Source organism: Lontra canadensis, unplaced genomic scaffold (genome assembly GCF_010015895.1).
Source record: "Lontra canadensis isolate GAN:19392208 unplaced genomic scaffold, GSC_riverotter_1.0 scaffold103, whole genome shotgun sequence".
Lineage (NCBI taxonomy): Eukaryota > Metazoa > Chordata > Mammalia > Carnivora > Mustelidae > Lontra > Lontra canadensis.
Window position 1 is genome coordinate 572771 of NW_022631097.1, and position 25779 is coordinate 598549.

The 25779-nt window shown below is 38.3% G+C and overlaps 1 protein-coding gene across 3 annotated transcripts in view; it reads right to left on the reverse strand.

Annotated features, from left to right (window-relative positions):
• Positions 1 to 25442, reverse strand: part of CENPJ (centromere protein J) — a 63146-nt gene extending 37704 nt beyond the window's left edge. Inside the window, exons 1-8 of one of the 3 annotated variants that reach the window (XM_032838179.1) lie at positions 25355 to 25442; positions 19354 to 19863; positions 18690 to 18813; positions 8243 to 8542; positions 5711 to 5822; positions 4777 to 4879; positions 3020 to 4649; positions 44 to 176 (exon numbers count right to left, since the gene is read on the reverse strand). In XM_032838179.1, coding sequence (XP_032694070.1) covers positions 44 to 176; positions 3020 to 4649; positions 4777 to 4879; positions 5711 to 5822; positions 8243 to 8542; positions 18690 to 18813; positions 19354 to 19797 — 2846 coding nt within the window. In that variant the 5' untranslated portion in view covers positions 19798 to 19863; positions 25355 to 25442. Of the gene's footprint in view, positions 1 to 43; positions 177 to 3019; positions 4650 to 4776; positions 4880 to 5710; positions 5823 to 8242; positions 8543 to 18689; positions 18814 to 19353; positions 19864 to 23603; positions 23673 to 25354 lie in introns of those variants that run through there. The other 2 variants (XM_032838180.1, XM_032838181.1) reach the window with 2 other exon arrangements.
• Between the last annotated feature and the right edge of the window lie 337 nt (positions 25443 to 25779).

Here is a 25779-nt window from a genome sequence, read left to right on the forward strand (position 1 = left end):
CTGAATAATTATATTTTTTCCCAACTTATAGATGCAAACTTACCTAAGTTTTTCCAAGGCACTTTCCCGTTCAATGCGAAGTTTAGCTAAAGATGTGTTCTCAGCTTTAAATTTTTCTATTTCTGTTTCCAATTCAATAATTTTCTCTCTCAAAACTTGAGATCGAGCATTGTCACCTATAACATAGGCCATATATATTGAACTTCACAAAAGGCCTTCAGCAGCAAGAACAATAGTTAGCTTTTAACACTAAGGCAAAAATACTGTAAACATTGGTACTATTAAAATGCGTAAGAAACAATGCTTCTAATAACACTAACAAAAATTATATTGGCCTAACTTTCCAGATGAAACCAATCTAAATTTAAGAAAAACATTATTCAACCTCAAGAGTATCAATCGGACAATGAATTAACATTACATATAAAAAGAAATTCAAATAATGTTTTTAACATCTAATACATATATTTTTTGTTAACAGTCAATATTGAAAGACATTTGTAGGGTAACAGATGGTAACTAGACTTATCATGGGATCATTTTATAATGTATAAAAATACTAAATCACGGGGCGCCTGGGTGGCTCAGTGGGTTAAAGCCTCTGCCTTCAGCTCAGGTCATGATCTCAGGGTCCTGGGATCAAGCCCTGCATCGGGCTCTCTGCTCCGCGGGGAGCCTGCTTCCTCCTCTCTCTGCCTGCTTCTCTGCCTACTTGTGATCTCTGTCTGTCAAATAAATAAATAAAATCTTTAAAAAAAAAAATACTAAATCACTATGATGTACACCTGAAACTAACAGGATATTGTACATCAATTATACTTCAATTATACTTCAATTTTAAATATGTACATTTAGGATTCTTTATAGAGCCAGTTAAATGACTGACTCAGTTTTGGATCAGGTCATGACCTCGGGTTCATGAGAACCCACGTGTTGGGCTCCATGCTCAGTGGGGAGTTCCCTTCTCTCCCTCTCCCCTCTCCAGGCCCCACCCCCTGCTCATATGCTCTCTCTCTCAAATAAATAAATACGGACACCTGGGTGGCTCAGTTAGTTGAGTGTCTAACTCTTGGTTTCTGCTAATGTCATGATCTCGGGGTCCTAGGATCAAGCCCTACATCAGGCTTCCCCACTCAGTGAGGAGTCTGTTCAAGGAGTCTCCCTCTTCCTTTGCCCCTCCCCCCCATTTATACATGCTTGCACGTGCTCTCTCTCTAAAATAAATAAATATTTAAAAATAAATAAATCTTTTAAAAATGAATATACGCACATATATAAATAGCTTAAGAACATTAATAAGTAATTCACAAGACATCTAAAGCATTAATCAACACCAAAATCAAAGTTTACCTCCACTAGGCACAGAAATATAAATTAAGAATTTTTCCACACCAAATTTGCTATTTAAAAGAGTCAAATAGTCAATGCTTCTGTCCTTCTATTACCCCTTTGAAAAACTGATTTTTGCACAAAAATACACATTACAGTGTTATTTCTAATAGTGAAAAATAATTTAAGTATTCAACAATAAGGAATAAGGAAATTATTGAATAAAATAATGCTGCATTCATACAGTGTTCTGCAACCATTTTTAAAATACATGAAAAAGGGCACCTGGGTGGCTCAATTGTAAGCAACTGCCTCTGGCTTAGATTATGATCCCAGGGTCCTGGGATTAAGCCCCGCATGGGGCTCCCTGCTTAACAGGGAGTGCTCAACTGGTGTGCTCTCTCTCTCAAATAAATAAATAAATCTTTTTAAAAAATACACAGAGTTTTAAAGATATAGCCAATATGTATTATACACTTGGTCAAAAAAGATAAGGTAATTTTTAACAAATAACTGTACCATATTAAAAATACATAGGAAAAATGACTGGAAGGAAATACCCCAAAATGACACCACACCTACCTTTGGATAGTTTAGTTATAAACATTTTTCATTCTATATTTTTTAAAGCTTCTAAACTTTCTGCAAAAAGTACTACTTTTAAAATCAGAGTATTTTTTAAATAGTTTAAGTTATAATTTGTATTTTAAAGCACCTATGCTTTGCTAGTCATTCAGAATTTATAATATGATACAATAGAAAGGAGTTTTTCAATATTTCACTATTTCAATAATTTTAAAAGCCCATCACATTAACAGAGTACTACAAAGCCATTAAATGGAATAAGCAGATGTGTAAGTGGAAAAGAACAATCTTCAAAATTTATTATAAATCAGGTGAAGGTGTCTGGGTGGCTCAGTTGATTAAGCATCTGCCTTCGGCTCAAGTCGTGATCTCAGGGTCCTAGGATTGAGCATGGGCAGAGGGCTCTGTCCTCAGTGGGGATCTGCTTCTCCCTCTCCCTCTGTCCCTTCCCCTCCTTTCCCCCCTCTACACGCTCATGTGCACTCTCTCTCCTAAAATCTTTAAAAAAAAAAAAAAAAGGTGAAAAATTGTATATAAAAAAACATGTCAGTTGTGTAAAAAGATTATATACCCACTCACCCATATGCTTTCATACACACAGAATCTTTTTAGAATATACAAAGGAAATGGGAATGTAGGTTCCTCTAGGAACCTACAAAACTAGGAAAGGGAACTAGGAGGGCAGGTCCAGAGAAGAAAGGAAACTTCAATTTTACTGTATTTCTTCTTGGTCCTATTTATTTAGCAAGGTAGTGCATAATCATTTTTAAAAGAGCACAAAGGTTCATCTTACAGCGACACAAACCATAAACTGGGTACTCTCTGGTTACAAAAGTGTTATCTCACTTTATAACAAATTAATTTTAAAGCCTTGAGAATAAGGCATAGGCTTAAACTTGAAAAATCTGAAATCACAACCCATCCGAGTCTTATACTAGTGGTTATTATTTAGGCCCACAAAATAAATAAAATTTTAACAAATCTCCTAATTAGACTTATACTGAGCAACTAGAAAGGAAAGGATTTTAAGCATTCCAATAGCAGACTAATAAGGTAAATGTGAAATTTATAACATTCTGATACCTATTTTATAATGCTGACTTACCAAGTGGTTGGTCTTGACTTGGGTTTAACTTGGGTTCATTTCCCAAGTGTGAATATGATTTTGGTTTTGGTTTCAAAGCAGGGAAGAACTTCATCATGAGATCAGATGTAGGAGGAGGGCTTATGCTCCTACTGGGTTTGCTCAAGTCTTTTCCCTTCTTGACGGGTGCAACTTTCCTCTTTATTGTTTTGTCTGACACACATATTTCACTCTTAGGGTAGGCTGTTTGAGGAGTCCCATAAATGGCCTCATTCCCCAGAAAAGCATCATGCTTAAATGAATTATCTTCAATGTCCGTCCAAGTTCTTTCATCGTCAAAGTCAATTTTACTCAGACTTATGGATAAGGGTCTTCTTGAGGACTCAGAAACTTTGTTTTTCAAGCTTTCTATAGTGACAGACTCATCACTACTGTAATCTTTATCAGACAGATCTAAATCAACATCTCTCCTTTTATCTTCTTCTTGAATCCCAGTGTCCCTAAAAGGGTCCTTACCATCACAGACCTGTGGACTGTCTTCTCTGCTACTGAAACCCCTCTCTTTATCCTCAGTTGATGGTTTTATAGTAACATCAAGTTGCTCCTCAGAGTCAGTGCTACTGTCACTGTCTGTGACACCTTCATCATCACTTACATTCCACTGAGTCTGATTTTCAGAAGTGTTCATTTGGAATGCTTTCCTACTGATTTTACATGACTGTTCCCTACACCCTTCAGATGAGGAGACTGAATCAGGTTGGTTGGGTGTGACCTCACACTCACCCTCATGTTCAGGTTCAGTACAGCCTGAAGCCTCATTGTGGTTACATTGAGTAACAGGATCCAGTGTCACCATCTGCGGCTGCACAGCTTTGACAGGGGTGGAAGACAGCCGGTGGCCTTTGCAGATCTGCTGGTCTCTCTCTAAGATCTTCAGTACAAATGAGGAATTACTGGAAAATGATATTTCATCAGCAGCTTGTTCCAAAAACAAAAATTCATCTAACTCCAAATTTTCCTTTTCCTTTTCTCGTTCCCAATTCTCTAACTTTTTCTGAAGAGAAATGTCAAGAGAAGATTCTGACTTTTTCAAGGTCTCATGTTTTGGGCTATTCGAAGACATGTAGCTGACCAGTCCTGCCGAAAAAGGAAGTTTGTCTTTCCCTTGTGTCTTATTCCAGACTTTGCAACCAGTATCACAAAGTTTTGCACACTCAGGTACATTTTCTCTATTATTAGACTCAACTTTTTTTTCTAATTTGATCTCATCTCTAAATTGCCCATCATATTTCTTCCCTCCTGGTATTTTCAATACTGTTGGAAGAAGACTTTTCCTGTTACTTCTCTTAAGCACTTTGGGCTTCTGACTGAGTGTGACGAAATCACTCTTGGCTCTACCTTTATTGTTCTTTTTAACAGGCGGGTTCTCTGTACACAGTTCTTTATTTATAAGAGCAGTTTTCCGCTGGAATTGTTGTCCATCCATTTTAAACATAGGTTGGTCCTCTGGAGTGCTCTGATTAGTCACTAGTTTATTTTCTCTCCCTTTCTGAGACTTAGATTTAGCATTAGTAAATCTAGCTAAACCTTCTCCTCGTTTCAAGAATGGTTGTTTTGGTTTTGCTTTGATTAGGAACAATCCTTCGGCTTCCTGAAATAGAGAACAATATTTGAATTAATTCTGGTATATCCAAGTTATCTCAAAATTATTTTTAAAGAAAATTACAAACAAATCTCTAAAGCCTTAATGAATTAATCAAAATAGTGGAAATGCCTACCCTTAGTTGTCTTCGTTTCAGTTCTTGTTCTTCCAGCCGAATTTGTTCTTCTAAGTAGTCTTCAAATGTCTGTTTCTTTTCTCTGATAGCAGCTTTAATAGGTCTAATCATAAAAATAATTATTTAACATGCAAATCAAGATGTGGTATTTGACACTTAGTGTGCCTGACACAGATACCCCTGACTACACTAAGTATTAACCTTTCTCAAAGTCACCGACCCCGTTTGAAAATCCAATGAAAGCTATAATCCCACCCCATCTCCGGAAATACAGAGAAGGCAACACTCCACACAACTTCAAAAAAACCCTTCTGAAGTCCATCTATTGCCTGTAGATTAACTTTTGAAATATCATATTCATTGCATCACTTTAAAATACATTTTGAAAATTTCAAATATATATCTTTAAGATAAAGAGCATTGATAATGTAAATAGAGCAATAATCAGAAGTCATTTTCCTTTCCATAACATACACTAAAGTATTTCAAATATTTAAGAAAATAATAAACTTCAATATTGATATTTTATCTTTGTCATAAATTTTTAAATTCTGTGACCAGACTTACCCAATTATAGTTTAGAGGTAACACCAAATGTGAGACTCAATATTAATTTGTTTCTCTTTGCCAAAATGGGATTTATTTAACTATTTGAGAGAAGATTAATTTTATCCAGATTTTTTTCTCTTGGGTGAAAAAACTTTGCTCAGTTTTTCCAAAACTATGTCAAATCTACTTGAACTGATATATCTCCCTAAGCGCTATCAGTGACAATATGTGATAAGTTTTATCTTTGACATCATACTTAAAAGCATATTCAAGCAAAAACAAGAAAACCATGCATCTTTCAAAAAAAAGAGAAAATGCTCTATCTTAATAGCTGGCAATTAAATTAGACTGTCACTCTTCTTATTCCTTTCAACATGGATGATACCTTTCTTCAATATTAGCCACTTCTGAAGAATCACCAATTTTTTTTACATTCACATCATTCCCTTCCTCAATCGGTTCAGTCACCTTTTCCCAACATGGTAAAACACCTTCTCCTAGGATAAAAATTAGGAAAATTTAGTTGCAAAAAAATAAATTCCTAAAACTTGATAATTTTACAAGTTACTATGCTAAAAAAAATATTTATCAGGTCTTAGAGTTGTGAGATGGAGCCCTGCAATGGGTTCTGTGCTCAGCAGGGAATCTGCTTCTCTCCCCTTTCTGCCCCTTCCACCCACCCTTCAAACGCACGCTCTCTGAAATAAATAAATTAAAAAAAAAAAAATTAACATATGCCGAAGATTTTAGAGCTCTCAAGGATTTCTTTACTATCATAGACATAAACTATAAAATCCTAATTAAAAAGTTACATTCTTCAAAAGGTTATTAATGTTATGAAAAAAAGTGTGGGCTTTTCTAAATTAAAAATTACTAAAGAGCTGTAACAACAAAATGTAATAGATGAACTTGACTGGATCCTGTTTTAAAAAAAAAAAACTTTTGGGGCACCTGGGTGGCTCACTCGTTAACCATCTGCCTTTGGCTCAGGTCATGATCCCAGGGTCCTGGGATCAAACCCCACATCAGGCTCTCTGCTCGGTAGGAAGCCTGCTTCTCCCTCTCCCACTCCCCTTGCTTGTATTCCCTCTCTTACTGTGTCTCTCTCTGTCAAATAAATTAATTTAATTAAATCAAATTAAATTAAATCAAATTTAAAAACTTCAAAGGACATTTTTGGGACAATAGCAGGAATTCTAAAATGGATTTGAATATTACAGAATATTACTGGGATTATACAGAAGAATGTCCTAATTTTTCACTTGATGCATGCTGAAATTTTTAAAATGATGTAATATAATAACTGCATATTACTTGCAATGAAATGACTGAACAAATTATACATAAATATAGACAGAGATATAGATATAGGTATAAATATATATAACACATACAAATATATAAAGACAAAGTAAACATGGCAAAAATTAACTGCTGAATTGAGATCTACTGCTAATCACTGCAGTGGACTTCCAAGTTTTCTGGATGTTTGAAATTTTCCAAAGTAAACGGTTAAGAGAATATACCGTTTAAAAAAATGTTTAAAGGCGGGATGCCTGGGTGGCTCAGTGGGTTAAGCCTCTGCCTTCGGCTCAGGTCATGGTCTCAGGGTCCTGGGATCGAGCCCCGCATCGGGCTCTCTGCTCAGCAGGGATCCTGCTTTCTCCCCCTCTCTCTCTCTGCCTCTCTGTCTACTTGTGATCTCCCTCTCTCTGTCAAATGAATAAATAAAATCTTTAAAAAAAAAATGTTTAAAGGCATTAGACCTTTCCATACAAAGGAATTATTCTAAATTAGAAATAAAATATTATGCACAAAAGTGCCCAATCCTAAGTAGTATTATCTGTATTTTTTATAACTTACACCAAAGAACATATTCATGAAAACACCACTAAAATTGAGAATTAAATTTAAATTTAAAATATTGGAAATAAGTCAGCCCTACTTCAAAGAACATTAAATACTGATATATTATTTGATGACTAGCATAATGATGAGAACCATTAAAATTATGGTTATGGAGACTACGGAATGTACCATAAGCATTTTCCATGTTGAGAGGGCAAGGAACACAATTATACAATATTCTATGGTTACAAAATGTTAAAAATAAAAAAGTGGAGGGAGGAGTGGGGCACAGAAATAGGAGTTAAGAAAAAAAAGACCAGAAGAAAATGCCATGAGAGCTCCAGGAGTTTAGACCATCAGACACTGCTGGTTCTCTGGCAGAAATGTGCTGGATACTGGGAATACAGAGATGCACTGAGGACAAATGGAATGTCTGGGGTTGCAGGAGATTTCTTTTCTGAAAAATAACTGCCATCACCAACCTATTTCTCACATTTTCCATCTTCTATCAAGCCCCACCACAACCACCATGTATGTTTTAAATCAACCTCAAGCTATTTCTAAGCTCTTGGAGCGCCTGGGTGGCTCAGTCATTAAGAGTCTGCCTTCACCTCAGGTCAAGATCCCAGGGTCCTGGGATCAAGCCCCGCATCGGGCTCCCTGCTCTGTGGGGAGCCTGCTTCTCCCTCTCCCATTCCCTCTGCTGTGTTCCCTCTCTCACTGTGTCTCTATCAAATAAACAAATAAAATCTTAAAAAAAAAACCAAAAAACTATTTCTAGGCTCTCAAAGAGAAATGGTACACAAGGAACTCATTGCCTCCCTTTTGAAGACCCCATGTGACCAGGGAAGGTTTAAAGTCAGCATGAGTACTGCAATTGTTCTTGGAAAGTCACAAATTCTATGTCCAGTTCTACATCCAGCCCAGGCTCAGTGGCTGTGCAATGTGTAGGGGCTCATAATAAAAGCCACAGAGGACAAGAAAAAACGCAGAAAGGACTTTTCTTATCTTAGCACAGCTTGGTAACACTGCTAATTAGGTACAGAAGAGAAAAATGTAAGTAACTTACCTAAAGAATGGTTATGGTTTTCTTCCTCCAAATCACTTTTTTTCACAAGTGCTTCTTGATACTGTGCCTCACCAAACAAATTGAGAGAAGCACCACTTCTTGAAGTTAAGACTAAATCTGGATGAGTAGTTCTACAACAGTTGTTTTGTTCATCAGATAAAATGCTGGAAGTGTGCGTTTTCTCTACGGTTTGATTCTGGTAGATATATGATGGTAAGAAGGGTGTGGTTTTCTCTATGGTGGCTGAATTTCCCGGAGATCTGTACTTCTGGCTCTGATCATCAGGCAGCAGGGTTAAACCTGGCAATTAAAAACATCACCAAAACTAATGACTTCTTTTTCTCTCCTGTTACTGATCCCTACCCACCAGGTTTTCTCTAAAGTGATGAAAGTATTTGTTTCTTCCATATTAGGAAACTCTGTTTAAAATCATGAAATTTTAAGTCTAAAAATGACTCTTGCATAATTTATTTATACTATAATTCCTGTGCAGACAGTGTACACCTTGCAGAACTGCAACACTGCCTGATTCTGGAAGGCACCATTCATGTTCCATCTGTGAGAAGCACTGCTGGAATTGTCAACTCTGCAGCCCCGTGACAAACACGGAGAGTGCCAAGGCAGATGGCTACAAATGATTGGAATAATTCCCCAATGACAAATAACTGCCCTGTGTCATGGCCTATAAAAGCACCTTTCCTCTAGATTACTGTTAACATTTTGGTATCTTCAGGCAGTAGAATTATGGGTGACTTTTGTACTTTTCTGTAGTTTCTAAATTTCCTGTATTACCATTTCAGTTTTCTTGAGTCTCTAGTTGGGAAATAAACACAGAGATTCCCCTGCTATATATCTCTAATTTGTAATTCTTGAAGGGTAGATGTTAAAATTCCATCCTAGCTGTTGTACCATCCCCTTGAAATCCTCCTACTCTTCTTCTCTTCTCCCAGAATGTCTCAACTAAATTTAGAAGTGAAGGGGCATCAGGCTGGCTCAGTCAGTAAAGCATGACTTCTGGTCTTGGGGTTGTGAGTTCAAGCCCCACACTGGTTGCAGAGATTAAAAAATCTTCAGGGGCATCTGGGTGGCTGAGTCAGTTGAGGGTTCAACTCCTGGTTTCAGCTCAGGTCATGATCTCATGGATCATGGGATGAAACCCTGTATCGGGCTCTGTGCTCAATAACGAGTCTGCTTGAAGATTCTCTCCCTCTGCCCTCCCTATCCCTTGCCCCGCTTCTTGTACATATGCACGTGCTCTCTCTAAAATAAATAAATAAATCTTTTTCTTAAATCTTAAAAAAGGAGGGGGGGCATCTGGTTGGCTCAGTGGTTAAGCATCTGCCTTCGGCACAGATCATGATCCCAGAGTCCTGGGATCAAGTCCCACATCCGGCTCCCTGCTCAGCGGGAAGCCTGCTTCACCCTCTCCCACTCCCCCTGCTTGTGTTTCCTCTCTAGCTGTTTCTCTTTGTCAAATTAATAAAAAGTCCAAAAAAAAGCAATTTATCTTTGAAAAAAAAAAAGATGAAGAAGAAACACAATGGGAAATGTTTAATAAAACATAAAAAGAGCCAGGCCACCTATCTCTCATACCCATCTGCCTCACCTCCAGCCCACAAATAAAACTGGAAAACAGGTAGGTCCTCTCTGATTATCAGGTTCTACATCCTTTCTTTTATAACAACACTCTCCCCATCCACATTTTTGACTGATAGTCATCCCACTTCAGACTGAAGATGTCTTTGATAAAAGTCCAAAAGCCCAAAGTGGCAACTCACAAAGTGTGGTCTGCAAACCCCTGAAGGTCTCTAAAATCCTTTCAGGGCATCCCCCAGGCCAAATCTATTTTCATAAAATATTAGGACAATATTTGCCTTTTTCACTTTGCCAACACCTGCACTGATGGTGCAAGAGAAAAATGGAAACTGCTGGTGCCTTCACTCAAAAGCAGGACAGGTACACCCAACTGTGCTAGCAGTCACTGTATGAGTTACTACCAAGCATTTACAGTTTAAAAAAAAAAAAAAAAGGAAAGAAAGAAAAAAACCTCTTTTACTTAAGAATGTCCTAAAGTTGCAAAAATTATTAATTTTTTAATTGAATTTTAACTGTTGAGTACATGTCTTTTGAATATTTTATTGGACAAAACAGAAATATGCATAAATCATTTCTGCTGTAAACCAAGACATGGCTGTGTCATTTTTTTTTTTGGAGTTGTAAGCTCAACTAGCCACTTCTCTCAAAGAACATCATCTTTATCTTAAAAAAAAAAAGACAAACTATCATGATTTAAACTTGGTACTTGGCAGATATTTTCTCAAAAATGAAACAAGTGAACCAGTCACTTCAAGGAAAATAACTGACAGTATTTGCTAAGAATGGTAAAATTCAAACCTTCAAGTAAAAATGAGGACTTATTAAACATGTCTACCACCATGATCTTGACAGTTTCATAATACTTGAGGACTTTCATGATGAAATCTGTAGTGGTATTAATGGATATAATTTTTTTATATTACATATTTAAATGTCAGTATTTTAAAGACCCACATAACTCCATGAACTACTATTTCCCAAATAATCAATGCACAATTTTACCAGATCATGCAAAATAAAAGAGCCATTCAAAATGTCAAGATATTCCAATATAATTTATGTAATAGAGTATAAAAAAGTGCATGAATATGGTTTCAGACTCCATACTGTCAATCACTACTAAGTTAGGCTTGGATACAATATCAAAGAAAGAACCACAATTACTTGAAAAGGCTATTATAGTATTCCTCTTTCCTTTTTCCAATTAAACACCATGTGAAGCTGAATTTTTTTTCACATGCTTCAACCAAAACAATATAACTTAGGAGATTGAATGCAGAAGCAAATAGGAGAATCAGCTGAACTCTTTTAACTCAGAGATTTTCAAAAACATAAAACTATGCCATTCTTCTAATTTTTTAGAAAACCCTTTTCACTTAAAAAAATGTTAGTTACGATAACGTGTAACTGGTTATTATTTTATTTTTTTTTTTTTTAAGATTTTATTTATTTATTTGACAGACAGAGATCACAGGTAGGTAGAGAGGCAGGCAGAGAGAAGAAGGGAAGCAAGCTCCCTGCTGAGCAGAGAGCCCGACGCAGGGCTCGATCCCAGGACCCTGGGATCATGACCTGAGCCGAAGGCAGAGGCTTCAACCCACTGAGCCACCCAGGCGCCCCTGGTTATTATTTTAAGTGAATTAATTTTTAAATATCTCTGACTGGGAGATAAGATGGTGGAGAAGTAGGAGGAGGTGCCGTTTCCACCTGTCCCCTAAAGTGAGCTGATTACCTACCAAAGAACTCTATCACCCATGAAATCAGGCTGAGATTAGAATTATACACTTCTGAATCTCTATGGGGGCAGAAGACGCCAGCGGGCAGAAGCGTTCCAGGGTTCACCTTGCCTGCACGACGGTTGATACATTGAGCTACACATCCATTCAGCCATCTCTCACCAAAATGACTAGGAGGAGGAATGCCCAACAGAAGAAAAATTCAGAGAATGGGCCCTCTCCATTAGAGCTATTGGATATGGACATAGACAGTATGTTGGAAAGGGAATTCAGGCTAACAATTATCCAGACAATAGCTAGGTTGGAGAAAGTCTTTGACGACAAAATGGAATTGATTAGGGCAGAAGTGAAACCAGGGATCCCACCAGGGATGATGTTAACAATGTTCTCAATGAGTTCCAATCCAATCTAAATTCTCTAAAAGCTAGGGTAACTGAGGCAGAAGATAGAATTAGTGATCTGGAGGACAAACAGATAGAGAAAAAGAATCAGGAGGAAGCCTGGAACAAATAGCTTAGAAGCCATGAAAACAGAATTAGGGAAATAAATGACGCCATGAAACATTCCAATGTCAGAATTATTGGAATCCCTGATGGGGAGGAGAAAGAAAGAAGACTATAAGATATAGTTGAACAAATTCTCCATGAAAATTTTCTCAATCTCATGAATGGAACCACCATTCGTGTACTAGAAGCAGAAAGGTCTCCCCCAAAGATCCCAAGATCATAAAATCTAGAAGACCTCGAGACACCTGACTATGAAAATGATGAATCATAATTGTAGAAAGGAGTTCCTGAAAGCAGCTAGGGTGAAGAAATTCCTTACGAACAGAGGAAAGCCCATCAGAATAATGTCAGACCTGTCCCCAGTAACCTGGCAAGCCAGAAAAGGCTGGCAAGAGGCATTCAGGGCACTAAATGAGAAAAACATGCAGCCAAGAATACTTTATCCAGCAAGACTGACATTCAAAATGGATGGAGAGATAAAGAGCTTCCAAGACCAGCAAGGTTTAAAAGAGTATGTGACCACCAAGCCGACAATGCAGGAAATATTAAGGGGGGGGTTCTATAAAAGAGGAAAAAACCTAAGAATATCATTGAACAGAAATTTATGGAGACAATCTATAGAAACAAAGACTTCACAGGTAACACGATGTCAATAAAAACGTATCTCTCAATAATCACACTCATCGTGAATGGCCTAAATGCACCCATAAAACAACACAGGGTGGCAGGTTGGATAAAACGACAGGACCCATCCATATGTTGTCAACAAGAGACCCATTTGGAACCTAAGGATACATCCAGACTGAAAGTGAAGGGATTGAGAAGCATCTTTCATGCCAATGGGCCTCAAAAGAAGGCTGGGGTAGCAATTCTCATATCAGATAAATTGGATTTTAAACTAAAGACTGTAGTCAAAGATACAGAAGGACACTACATAATTCTTAAAGGGACTATTCACCGAGAAGATCTAACAATTGTAAATATTTATGCCCCCAATATGGGAGCAGCCAATTACATAAGAAAACTATTAATCAAGATAAAGAGTCATATTGATATGAAAACATTAATAGGAGGAGAACTTAACATGCCACTCTCAGTAATAGACAGATCATCCAAGCAGAAAATCAATAACGAAACAAGAGCATTGAATGATACATTGGACCAGATGGACCTCATAGATATATACGAACATTCCAACCTAAAACAACAGAATACTCATTCTTCTTGAGTGCACATGGAACCTTCTCCAGAATAGACCACATACTGGATCATAAATCAGGGCTCAACCGATACCAAAAGACTGAGATTATTCCCTGCATATTCTCAGATCGCAATGCTTTGAAACTGGAGCTCAACCACAAGGAAAAGTTTGGAAGGAATTCAAACACCTGGAAGCTAAAGACCACCTTGCTTAAGAATGCTTGGTTCGGGGAGCCTGGGTGGCTCAGTAGGTTAAAGCCTCCTTCGGCTAGAGTCATGATCCCAGAGTCGTGGGATCAAGCCCTGCATCAGGCTCTCTGCTCAGCAGGGAGTCTGCTTCCGCCTCTCTCTCTGCCTGCCTCTCTATTTGTGATTTCTGTCTGTCAAATAAATAAATAAAATCTTTAAAAAAGAAGAAAAAAAAGAATGCTTGGATCAACCAGGAAATCAAAGAACTTCAACAATTCATGGAAACCAATGAGAATGAAGACACTTCAATCCAAAACCTAATGGGATATAGCAAAGGCGGTCCTAGGGGGGTAATACATAGCCATCCAAGCATCCCTCAAAAAAATTGAAAAATCCAGAATACACCAGCTGTCTCTACACCTTAAAGAACTGGAGAATCAACAACAAATTAAGCCAACTCCACACACAAGAAGGGAAATAATCAAGATTAGAGCAGAGATCAATGAGATAGAAACTAGAGATATAGTAGAATGCATTGATGAAACTAGAAGCTGGTTTTTTTAAAGAATCAGTAAGGTCGATAAACCATTGGCCAAACTAATCCAAAAGAAAAGAGAGAAGGCCCAAATTAATAAAATTATGAATGAAAAGGGAGAGATCACAACTGACACCAAGGAAATAGAAACAATCATCAGAAATTATTATCTGGTGCCTGGGAGGCTCAATTGGTTAAGCGACTGCCTTCAGCTCAGGTCATGATCCTGGAGTCTCAGGATCGAGTCCCACGTGGGGCTCCTTGCTCAGCAGGGAGTCTGCTTCTCCCACTGACCTCTCTCCTCTCATGCTCTCTCTCTCTCTGTCATTCTCTCTCTCTCAAATAAATAAATAAAATTTTTAAAAGAAAAAAAAAAGAAAGAAAGAAATTATTATCAACAGTTATATGCCAATAAGTTAAGCAACCTAGACGAAATGGATACATTCCTGGAAAACTATAAACTTCCAAAATTGAACCAGGAAGAAATTGACAGCCTGAATAGACCAATATCTAGTAACGAGATTGAAGCAGTGATCAAAAACCTCCCAAAACACAAGAGCCCAGGACCCAGTGGATTCCCTAGTGAATTCTACCAAACATTCAAAGAAGAAATAACACCTATTCTTCTGAAGCTGTTTCAAAAAATTGAAGCAGAAGGCAAACTTCCAGACTCTTTTTATGAAGCCAGCATTACCCTGATCCCCAAACCAGGCAAAGACCCCATCAAAAAGGAGAATTTCAGACCAATATCCCTGATGAATATGGATGCTAAGATTCTCAACAAGATCCTTGCCAATAGGACGCAACAGTGCATGAAAAAGATTATCCACCATGACCAGGTGGGATTCATCCCTGGGTTTCAAGGGTGGTTCAACATTCACAAATCAATCAATGTGATAGAACAAATCAATAAGAGAAAAGAGAAGAACCACAGGGTCCTCTCAATTGATGCAGAAAAAGCATTTGACAAAATCCAGCATCTGTTCCTGATTAAAAGGCTTCAAAGAATAGGGATAGAGGGAACATTCCTCAACTTCATCAAATCTATCTATGAATGATCCACAGCAAATATCATCCTCAATGGGAAAAAGCTGATAGCTTTCCCTTTGAGATCAGGAACACGACAAGGATGCCCATTCTCACCACTCTTGTTCAACATAGTATTAGAAGTCCTAGCAACAGCAGTCAGACAACAAAGAGAAATAAAAGGTATTCAAACTGGCAATGAAGAAGTCAAACTCTCTCTCTTTACAGATGACATGATATTTTATATGGGAAACCCAAAAGACTCCACCCCAAACTACTAGAACTCATACAGTAATTCAGTAACGTGGCAGGATACAAAGTCAATGTACAGAAATCAGTGGCTTTCTTATACACTAACAATGAAAATACAGAAAGGGAAATTAGAGAATCGATTCCATTTACTATAGCACCAAGAACCACAAGATACCTGGGAATAAACCTAACCAAAGAGGTAAAGGATCCCTACTTGAGGAACTACAAAACACTCATGAAAGAAATCGAAGAAGACACAAAACAATGGAAGACAAGTCCATGCTCGTGGATCAGAAGAATAAACATTGTTAAAATGTCTATATTGCCGGGCGCCTGGGTGGCTCAGTGGGTTAAGCCGCTGCCTTCGGCTCAGGTCATGATCTCAGGGTCCTGGGATCGAGTCCCGCATCGGGCTCTCTGCTCATCAGGGAGCCTGCTTCCCTCTCTCTCTCTGCCTGCCTCTCTGTCTACTTGTGATCTCTGTCTGTCAAATAAATAAATAAAATCTTTAAAAAAAAAAATGTCTATATTGCCTAGAGCAATCTATACTTTCAATGCCATTCCGATCAAAATTCCACCAGCATTTTCCAAAGAGCTGGAGCAAACAATCCTAAAATTTGTATGGAAACAGAAGAGACCCCGAATTGCAAAGGAAATGTTGAAAAAGAAAAACAAAACTGGCGCTATCACATTGCCTGATTTTAAGCTTTAGTACAAAGCTGTGATCACCAAGTCAGCATGGTACTGGCATAAAAACAGACACATAGACCAGTGGAACAGAGTAGAGAGCCCAGATATGGACCCAAAATTCTATGGTCAAATAATCTTCAACAAAGCAGGAAAAAATGTACGTAGAAGAATGAAACTCGACCATTCTCTTATACCATACACAAAGATAAACTAGAAATGGATAAAAGACCTCAAAGTGAAGCAGGAATCCATCAGAATCATAGAGGAGAACATGGGCAATAACCTTTTCGATATCAGCCACAGCAACTTCTTTCAAGGTATGTCTCCAAAGGCAAAGGAAACAAAAGCAAAAATGAATTTTGGGGACTTCAACAAGATCAAAATCTTTTGCACAGCAAAGGAAACAGTCAACAAAACAAAGAGACAACCCACGGAATGGGAGAAGATATTTGCAAATGACAGTACAGACAAAAGGCTGATATCCAAGATCTATAAAGAACTCCTCAAACTCAACACACACAAAACAGATAATCATATCAAAAAATGGGCAGAAGATATGAACAGACACTTCTCCAATGAAGACATACAAATGGCTATCAGACACATGAAAAAATGTTCACCATCACTAGCCATCAGGGAGATTCAAATCAAAACCACATTGAGATACTACCTTACACCAGTTAGAATGGCCAAAATTAACAAGACAGTAAACAACGTGTGTTGGAGAGGATGTGGAGAAAGGGGAACCCTCTTACACTGTTGTGGGAATGCAAGTTGGTGCAGCCACTTTGGAAAACAGTGTGGAGATTCCTCAAGAAATTAAAAATAGAGCTTCCCTATGATCCTGCAATTGCACTACTGGTATTTACCCCAAAGATACAGATGTAGTGAAAAGAAGAGCCCTCTGTACCCCAATGTTCATAGCAGCAATGGCCATGGTCGCCAAACTGTGGAAAGAACCAAGATGCTCTTCAACAGACGAATGGATAAGGAAGATGTGGTCCATATACACTATGGAGTATTATGCCTCCATCAGAAAGGATGAGTACCCAACTTTTGTATCAGCAAGGACAGGACTGGAAGAGATTATGCTGAGTGAAATAAGTCAGGCAGAGAGAGTCAATTATCATATGGTTTCACCTATTTGTGGAGCATAAGAAATAACACGGAGGACATGGGGAGATGGAGAGGAGAAAGGAGTTGAGGGAAATTGGAGGGGGAGATGAACCATGAGAGACTATGGATTCTGAAAAACAATCCGAGGGTTTTGAAGGGGCGGGGTGGTGGGAAGTTGGGTGAGCCTGGTGGTGGGTATTATGAAGGGCATGTATTGCATGGAGTACTTGGTGTGGTGCATAAACAATGAATTCTGGAACACTGAAAAGAAATTTAAAAAATTAAAAATTAAAAATTTTTTTTTAAATATCTCCAATTTCATTTCTGATACAGTAAATTCAACAGTAAATGCCCATGTAACAAATGCTCTTTGGGGTCCTCAATATTTTAAGAGTGTTAAGGGGTCCTAAGACCAAACAGTGAAAACCACTGCCCTAAAAGCAATGTTCCATAAATAAATGGGGCTAGTTCTTAAATATTAAGAACTGTGAAATCTGCTTCCCTATTGCTCTACCATAGTGCTATTTCTACCTTAAGAAGTATCACAGGCTGTTAGTTAAATGCTCTTGATTATCCTCTTTATGTGTTCCATAAAGGAACCCTGAATCATTCAACTATTTCAAGACACACACTATGTTCTCTATATTTGCTAAGATAAGCACCCTATTCCCTAAACCAGTCTTCATGTGGTACATTTCTCTTCACTACCACTCCCCAAATCCCATCTGGCTACACCCTGCATAGTTATCTGCCAATGTCTTTTCTTCTCTGTATTCTCAATGCCCAGTGTAATCTCTGAACAGAACAGGCACCTTCCTGAATCAGTAGTGTGTCTCTTAAAAGGAAGCACCGAAAAGCAACTGCACATCACTATATTACAAACTGTGGGACACAATCCATTAGTAATTTTATCATCAGAATCATGACTGGCATTTTTTTTAATGACCAAGAATAGGATTAGATAAATAGAATATATCCTTGCTATATGCCAGGTTCACCAGTAAGATCTGATTTATGAAATCTCTTTGAAATTATGAGTTTAAATATTTTTATAATGCAGTATGGTTAAACAACTTTCAAAACCACTGCTCCAGATCACATTTTAACAGACACACTACTGATTCAGGAAGGTGCCTGATAAGTACATCATTCTTTCTTTTAATTGATCTAGCCTACAACAAAGAATTTTGTCATCTCCCACCACAGAAAACATTTTTGGTATGGTCCTTTTGCTGAACAGAATGGCTTCTACACATATTTACATTTATGACCCCGATGCAGAGACTGTAAGCCAGTAGCTCCAGGCCAAACTTGGCTCTAGACATTTTATTCTGCTACGTCTTTTTAAAATTTTATTATAAATAAATATGAATGCCTTTAAGCAGGGCACACATGCTCCAGAATGGCACAGCTCCCACTTGCCCCAACTACATGACACTAGCACCATTTCACAGTTCTCTGCAAGGCCCCTAAGGAAACTGGAGTTTACAACATATGATAGAGAAACGGTAGAAATAACCTGTCAGACAACTAAAGATGAGAAATGTATGTAACTGTCCACTGTTGTACTAACTGAAGGTTCTATGTAAGCAAAAAAATACCTGGCAGTGTGTGTTGTCCAGACACCATAGTAAGCAGCTTCTCTTGTTCTTCCATGAGTCTTTGTAGTTGCTCTAACTGCTGCCTCTTCAGCTGTTCCTGCTTCTTCTGTTGTGCTTCTTTCAGCTTTTTAAACATAAAATGAATTTGATTAAATTAACTCTACATTTCTTTATGGATCTTTGCTCCTTATATTTATCTTAATGCCTCTCATCTCCCTTTCCATATCACCTCTAATAAAGAGTTCCAAATGGAGATTCCTAAGTAACTACACTTACCACCAATACTCCAAAATCCCATCTTTTATGAAGGATACCATACCGACTGTCCCAACTAAGAAACATTAAAAGTCATATGAATCCATGGGTTCTTAAAATAGGATAGGTGTCAGTACATTTATGATCAATATTTTCTCCCTAATATTTGATCAACCATTTCTAATTTAGTTTTTACCAAGTAAAAAAGAAACTTAAAGACATTTTTACCTCAAGTGGTATATCTTACATACCAAACCTCTGTTAATGTTTCACATTAGACAAAAGGCAAAATTTGGTGTTTTGAGGATTTCATAGTAAAGGGGAAGAAACAAGAGGCCCTGAGCAGTGACTTTTCATCAACAGAAACTTGCAATAAAATAAATACATATTGGGCCAAATACTTTTGTACCTGTTCAAGCTTTTTAAAAAGTGGGTCTTTATAAGCTACTTCTTTGCATTCACTGGAAAGATCTGAGATAAAGTCATTTTTGTTGTCTTCCTGGTATCCAGGAGCATCTTGACATACCACTATTTGTGGTCCTTCTTTAGTTAAAGGAAACACTGTATGTGTTTCAGATTTATCTGATTGTAGTTTATAAGGGCTGTTAGACTCCAACTTCTGTACTTCACGAAGTGAATCTTCTTCACTTATAAGGCTGAAGCTATTTGAAAAATGTGTGGCTTTAACAGGAAAGCTGGTAGAAATGTTCACATTTGCTCGCTTCTCTTCATCTCCTTCCAAAATAGGAAATCCACGATTTAATATGACCCCAGCCCGAGAAGGATTGGTCATCCACTGGGTTAAGAAGTTCTGTCCATTGTTTAATTCAGAAGAGGTTGGCATCAGGAACATTTTAATCCAATGATAATATTATATTTAAATAATATAAAGGTTAGAAGAGCTATTAATTTCCAAAACCTGTAGAAAGAAGATGCCAACAAAAAGCATTGGTTAAAGCTATTCTACCCAAAACTCGAAACAGCGCAAAAATCTACTGAATATTTCAAATACAAAAGACTTCAACCAGCAACGCAGTTGGGCATTAAACTATGTGGTTTCTTTTCAGTCTTAAAAAAATCCAAATTGATGGGGCACCTGGGTGGCTCAGTGGGTTAAAGCCTCTGCCTTCGGCTCAGGTCATGGTCCCAGGGTCCTGGGATTGAGCCCCGCATCGGGCTGTCTGCTCAGCAGGGAGCCTGCTTCCTCCCCTCTCTCTGCCTGCTTCTCTGCCTAGTTGTGATCTCTGTCTCTCAAATAAATAAATAAAATCTTAAAAAAAAAAAAATCCAAATTGAGGGGCGCCTGGGTGGCTCAGTGGTTAAAGCCTCTGCCTTCGGCTCAGGTCATGATCTCAGGGTCCTGGGATTGAGCCCTGCATTGGGCTCTCTGCTCAGCAGGGAGCCTGCTTCCCCCCTGTCTCTCCACTTGCCTCTCTGCATACTTGTGATCTCTGTCTGTCAAATAAATAAATAAAATCTTAAAAAAAAAAAATCCAAACTGAGTCAATCAAAAACCTAAGTTCCCTTCTGATCTAATCATTTGATTACTGAGGATTTTATACCAGTGCTAAATCAGCTCACATAAAACTCTAGGAGCTAGAGCATCTTCTAAGTTATTTGATTACTATAACTATCAAATGTTACCCATATTAAACACTTTCATGCTTCTGGCCCTAGTCCCACGTGGCTTCTCTGCCCAACTGGGGAGCCCATGTTCTCCCTATTTACAGAACAAGAGTCACCACCATGGCTTCACTGGCATTTCTCTTATTCCTTCAACCCCCTTCTAGCCCCTCACCCACCAAGCAGACCCTCATCTGTATTCTTAGAGGTCTCCGATATCACTATTTTGGCATGCATCTCAATATTAGTGGTACTCTGCTTTGTGTTCATAATCTACCAAGCTGTGAGTTCCTTGAAGATATAGTCACCCATGCCTAGTACCATCCATTCCTGCTAGGAAGGAATGGAGAAACTTGCTAAATGTTTGCTAAAATTAAGTAAAATTAAATCAGAACTAAGATTCTATTATTTAAAATAAATTCAATATTATAAAATTTGTGTTCATTCAATGCTCAACAACAAAATTACATTAGTTCATATAATAGGACAGCTACTTTTTATGAATCATACTCTAATATAACCAAATTCCTAGTGTAATTCAGTCACCATGCAATAAATTTAAATGGCACATCATACAGAAGATAAGCTTGTCTTCCTCTGTATGACTGATTTCACTCACCTAATATTTATTGAGTCCTTACTCTGTGCCAGATACTATTTTAGTCACTGGGCATATGGCAGTTAATAAATCAGTCTTAGTGAAGAAAATACATGCATATAAAAGAAAACTATAGTTTTAAGAGTATTACTGTATGCTATATAGTAATAAATGCTGAGGAGAAAAATAAAAGCAATATGGGGGAAGTAGATTTGCAAGTTTAGAGAGGGTAGACAGGAGTCCTCCTTTAGGAGATAAACTCAAGGACCTGGTGGAGGTCAAGGAACAAGTGGTGCAGATATGAGGGATGGAGTAAGAGCCAGCCTTCATATTGAAAACCTTCACTTGCAGAATGACCCCCACCAATTCTTACAGTCCCATCACCACTATCTATCTCAAATTCTCTGGAATTATTTTTGGTATGTGTTTAGACAGTTACTTGGCTCCTAAGCAACTCTTTATCTTCAATGCTCTGATATCCATCTCCAATGTCCATGCAGCCCCAAAGTCCATCACTAGCAAAATCTATTATCCTCAACCTCGTCTCTCACCTTCCTGAAAACACCTCTTCCTACACAATCCATACTCTGGACCACTGGGCCTAGGAGTAGAATATGTGTTTTTTGTATTGTCCTTTTTCGCTTCTAGATGATTCTCCCTTCCTCCACCATAAAAACCACTAAATTCTGAATCTTATGATTTTATTATTTACGACTCCCTCCTTTATTGTCTACCAAACCTCCAGAGGTCACCAGGGTCCTCCCCTTCATTCCTTAAAATTTTCTGGCTGAGCAACTGGAAGAACAGTGTTGCCATTAACTGAAATGGGGCAAACTGGGAATGAAACAGGTTTGAGGGAATGAGAAATCAAGAGTTGAATTTCAAAAAAGGTTTTTTCCAAGATTTTTTTTTTCAAGATTTTTTTTCAACTTTTTTTTTCAAGATTTTATTATTTGGGGGGCTGCACGAGCAACGGGGAGGGACAGATGAAGAGGCCAACGGAGCAGGGAGCCCGATGCAGGGCTCCATCCCAGGACCCTGAGATCATGATCTGAGCTGAAGGCAGACACTTGACTAAGCCACCCAGTTGCCCCTGGCACATTTGAAGATGCCTAGTAGACATTCCAGTCATCATCATATAAGCAGCGGGACACACAGAATGGGATTCACAGAAGAATGGGATTCATGGATGAAGCCAAGGCTGTGAAGCATAAATGTGAGTCTCCCTAGCATATAGATGATATTTAAAGCCTTGACCCTGTTGAGATCACTAAGTGACTAACAGTAGACAAAAAAGAGAAAATGTAGAAAGTATAGTGTCCTTTAGGCCAAGTGAAGAAAGTGGTTTTTTATTGTTTTGTTTTGTTTTTAATGAAGAAAGTATTTCAAGAAAGAAAGATAAGTGTTAAAAGCTGTTAACACATGAAGGGTGAGAAGAACTGAGAACTGACCTTGGAACTGAGCAAAGTAAAGGTCATGATAACTTTGATAAGAGCAACTTGGGGAAGAGGAAGGCTACAAAAGTTTGAATGGAGGGAATACACAAAAGAACAAGAAACTGAGGATAGCTAACTCTTTCCAGGAGTTTTGCTATAAAGTGAAGGAAATAAATAGGACAGTAGCTGCCCAGGGAGGCAGAGTGAAGAAAGATTTTTTAAGACAGGAGAAATAAAAGCATGTCTGTAGGTTGATGAGAATGAAGAAAGTAGAGAATTACTATAGCATTGTCCTTGAGGGGAGAAATGAGAAAATTTAGTACCAAAGTGAAATAACATGTCACACTACTTTTCAGATACAATTCTAGACTTTAAGATAGATAGACAGCCAAACTGATGGATATCTCCAAAGGAAATGAAAAATGGCAATATGGAGGCAAACATGTATTTAGCTTTGTAACCAGTGTCTGAAAAAAAAAAAAAAAAGATATAAACAGAAAAAGAAATATAGATGCCCAAACATTAAAAAAGTTCATCATCACTCAACTGAATAGTAATTAAAACAATAACAACATACTATTTTTCACATACCAGGTTGGAAAAGCTAAAAACTGCTAAACCCCAGTGTGGAAAAGAACTCTTTCATAAAGTGTTACTTGGGAATATAAACTGGTAAAAACCTTTTGAAGGGGAATTTGACAATATCCATCCAAACTGTAAATGTACAGAAACTTTGACTCAGCAATTTCACATCTAAGCATTTTGTGCTATACTGACACAAGTTCACAACATTTGTAATAAACTGAGATTAATGTCTTAAATGTCTATTAAGGGAGGACCAGCTAATTACATCATTCACATTATGCAATGGTTACAGAGAACCAAGTAAGCTTATTAAGTACCAATATGGGAGTCCTGAATATATCCAAGATATACTGTTAAATTGACAAAGGCAAAATGCAAAGCACTTTATAAGAAATAAAGACAAAAAAGCACAATTACCTAGAACTGTGCTGTCCATTATGATAGCCACTGGTCACATATGGCTATTTAGCACTTGAAAGTAGCTAATGTGACTGGAGAACTGAAAGACAGATGGGGTCATTTTACTAAAACCAGATTTAATGGAATTTTAAAACAAGAGACTGCTGTTTCCCTTGTTGCTTTACTGAGTGTAACAACATACACTGAAAATACTTATGCTCCATTTTCTGAAGCAGAATCCTGAAATAATGTCATGGGTACAGCTGTTAAAACATATATACAAATACTATGAATCATCAGTTTGTAGAACTGTTCAAAGAAATATAGGACAAAAGGAATGCTTGCAAGCTATTCAATAAGCAAAGACCAAAGCAACAGTGTGATTTTTCTCAGATATCAGTTGGAAAATAGCTATTCACACATTTTTAAAAAACTGCTGCAACAAACAGCAACATAGATGAGTAATGCTGAGTCCAAGTCTCAACAGATTCATACTGTTTCCATGTAATATGAAGTTCAAAAACAGGCAAAATAAATTTATAAGTACAGAAGTCAGACTCATGGTTATAGAGGCTTCTGCCTTCAGAGTTGATAGGGAGTCTTACTATCTTTACCTGGTGGTGATTACACCGGTGTATACATTTGGGTAGTACACTTAAGATTAGGGCAGTTTATTGAATATCTGTTATTCCTGAATAATTTTTAAAAATCTAAGTAAACTAATTCTAATTATTTTTGAGTTGAAAACCTATCTAAAAGGTAACAGCTTTTCATCAAACTCAACCAAGTAATCTATATTAAATTTCAAAGACTTTAGCAGGAAAATTTGAAATCCAAATTTAGAAAGGAGACAAGTTACAAGGTTATTTTGTAACATCAAAAAACTAAAAAAAGTTCCCTACTACACTGACGAGTGCGGGTGGTGCTGCAGCACTCAAGACATATGCATCTTAAAACAAACACCTTAAAACAAACCACACTTAAACACCTCTATTCCGTCATTTTAATTTCATGAATACGATCCTCAAAGTGTATTTACTGTCAGCATGAAGAATAAAAATATTGTTTCACCTTAATCTGCTATTTATTATTAATATTCAGTCAAACTATAAAGAACATATATATATGCAAAATGTCTAGAAAGGATTAGCATGTGGACTAGGATTTTTTTGGATATCAAAATCTGTTTGAAACAAATTCACGGCCTCGAAACCTCCAGAGAGTGCTATATAAACATACTTGAAGCGGTTTGGGGGAATAAATTCTCTGCCTCCTGACGGGAAAAGTGGACACAAACAGTTCAAAGTCACCCTCCGACCGTATAACCAGTTGATTTGGGAGATGATTTATCAGTCTCCCAAAACAACATGTTCATGAAAACCACGAATCCACAGCAAAGCTTTAAAGGACAGCTCCTGACTGATGGATCATCGATGATGATCCGCCTTACGGAGGACAGAAAGCAAAGCCACTTTACACTTTCTTTTCGAACCGTGTCCCCTGCGCTTCTAAACAGCAGCTTGAAGTACAGCCAAAACCACAGGCGGTGAGCGTCCCTGAAAGGCAGGGTCCCCACAAAACAGCGTTAAGCTGGGACGTCCACAGAGTTGATGTTGGCCGCCGCCGCAGGGTCGCCCGGCCGCGGCTCCCTCCGCGCCCCATAAGCCAACTCAGAGGCCCGGAGCAGGTCCCTCCCGCGCCCCGCCAACACTCTTTGATGGAGGGCGACAAACGCACCAGCTCCCCCGTTCCTTTCACCCACAAATTACCGCTCCGCAGTCCCCTGGCCTCTCAGTCCACTCAAACTACATCAAGAATCTCCGCTGCATTTATGAAAGAGGCGCCACAATCACCGCCTCCGGTTTGAGCCCCGCCCCCAAGGACGGCTCCGCCCCTTATCCGAGGGCTCCTGGGAAATGTAGTTTCCGCCAGCCCCCTCTGCACTTCCGTGAGGGTACTGGGAGACCCAGGCAAACTACCATGCCCAGCGGGGATCGCAGGGGCGGACGTTACCTAAGGAATTCACTGCTGGGCGTCTTCCTCCTAGGTCGCCGGCTAGTGGGCGGGCGGCTGAGCGGGAGGGAAGAACCGTTACTAGGGTGAACTTCCGTGACAAACCGTACCGCCTCCCCCGCCCCCGCCCTCCCCGCCTTGAAAACTAAGGAAAGCGCCTTTTCGAGAAATCTCCCTGTTC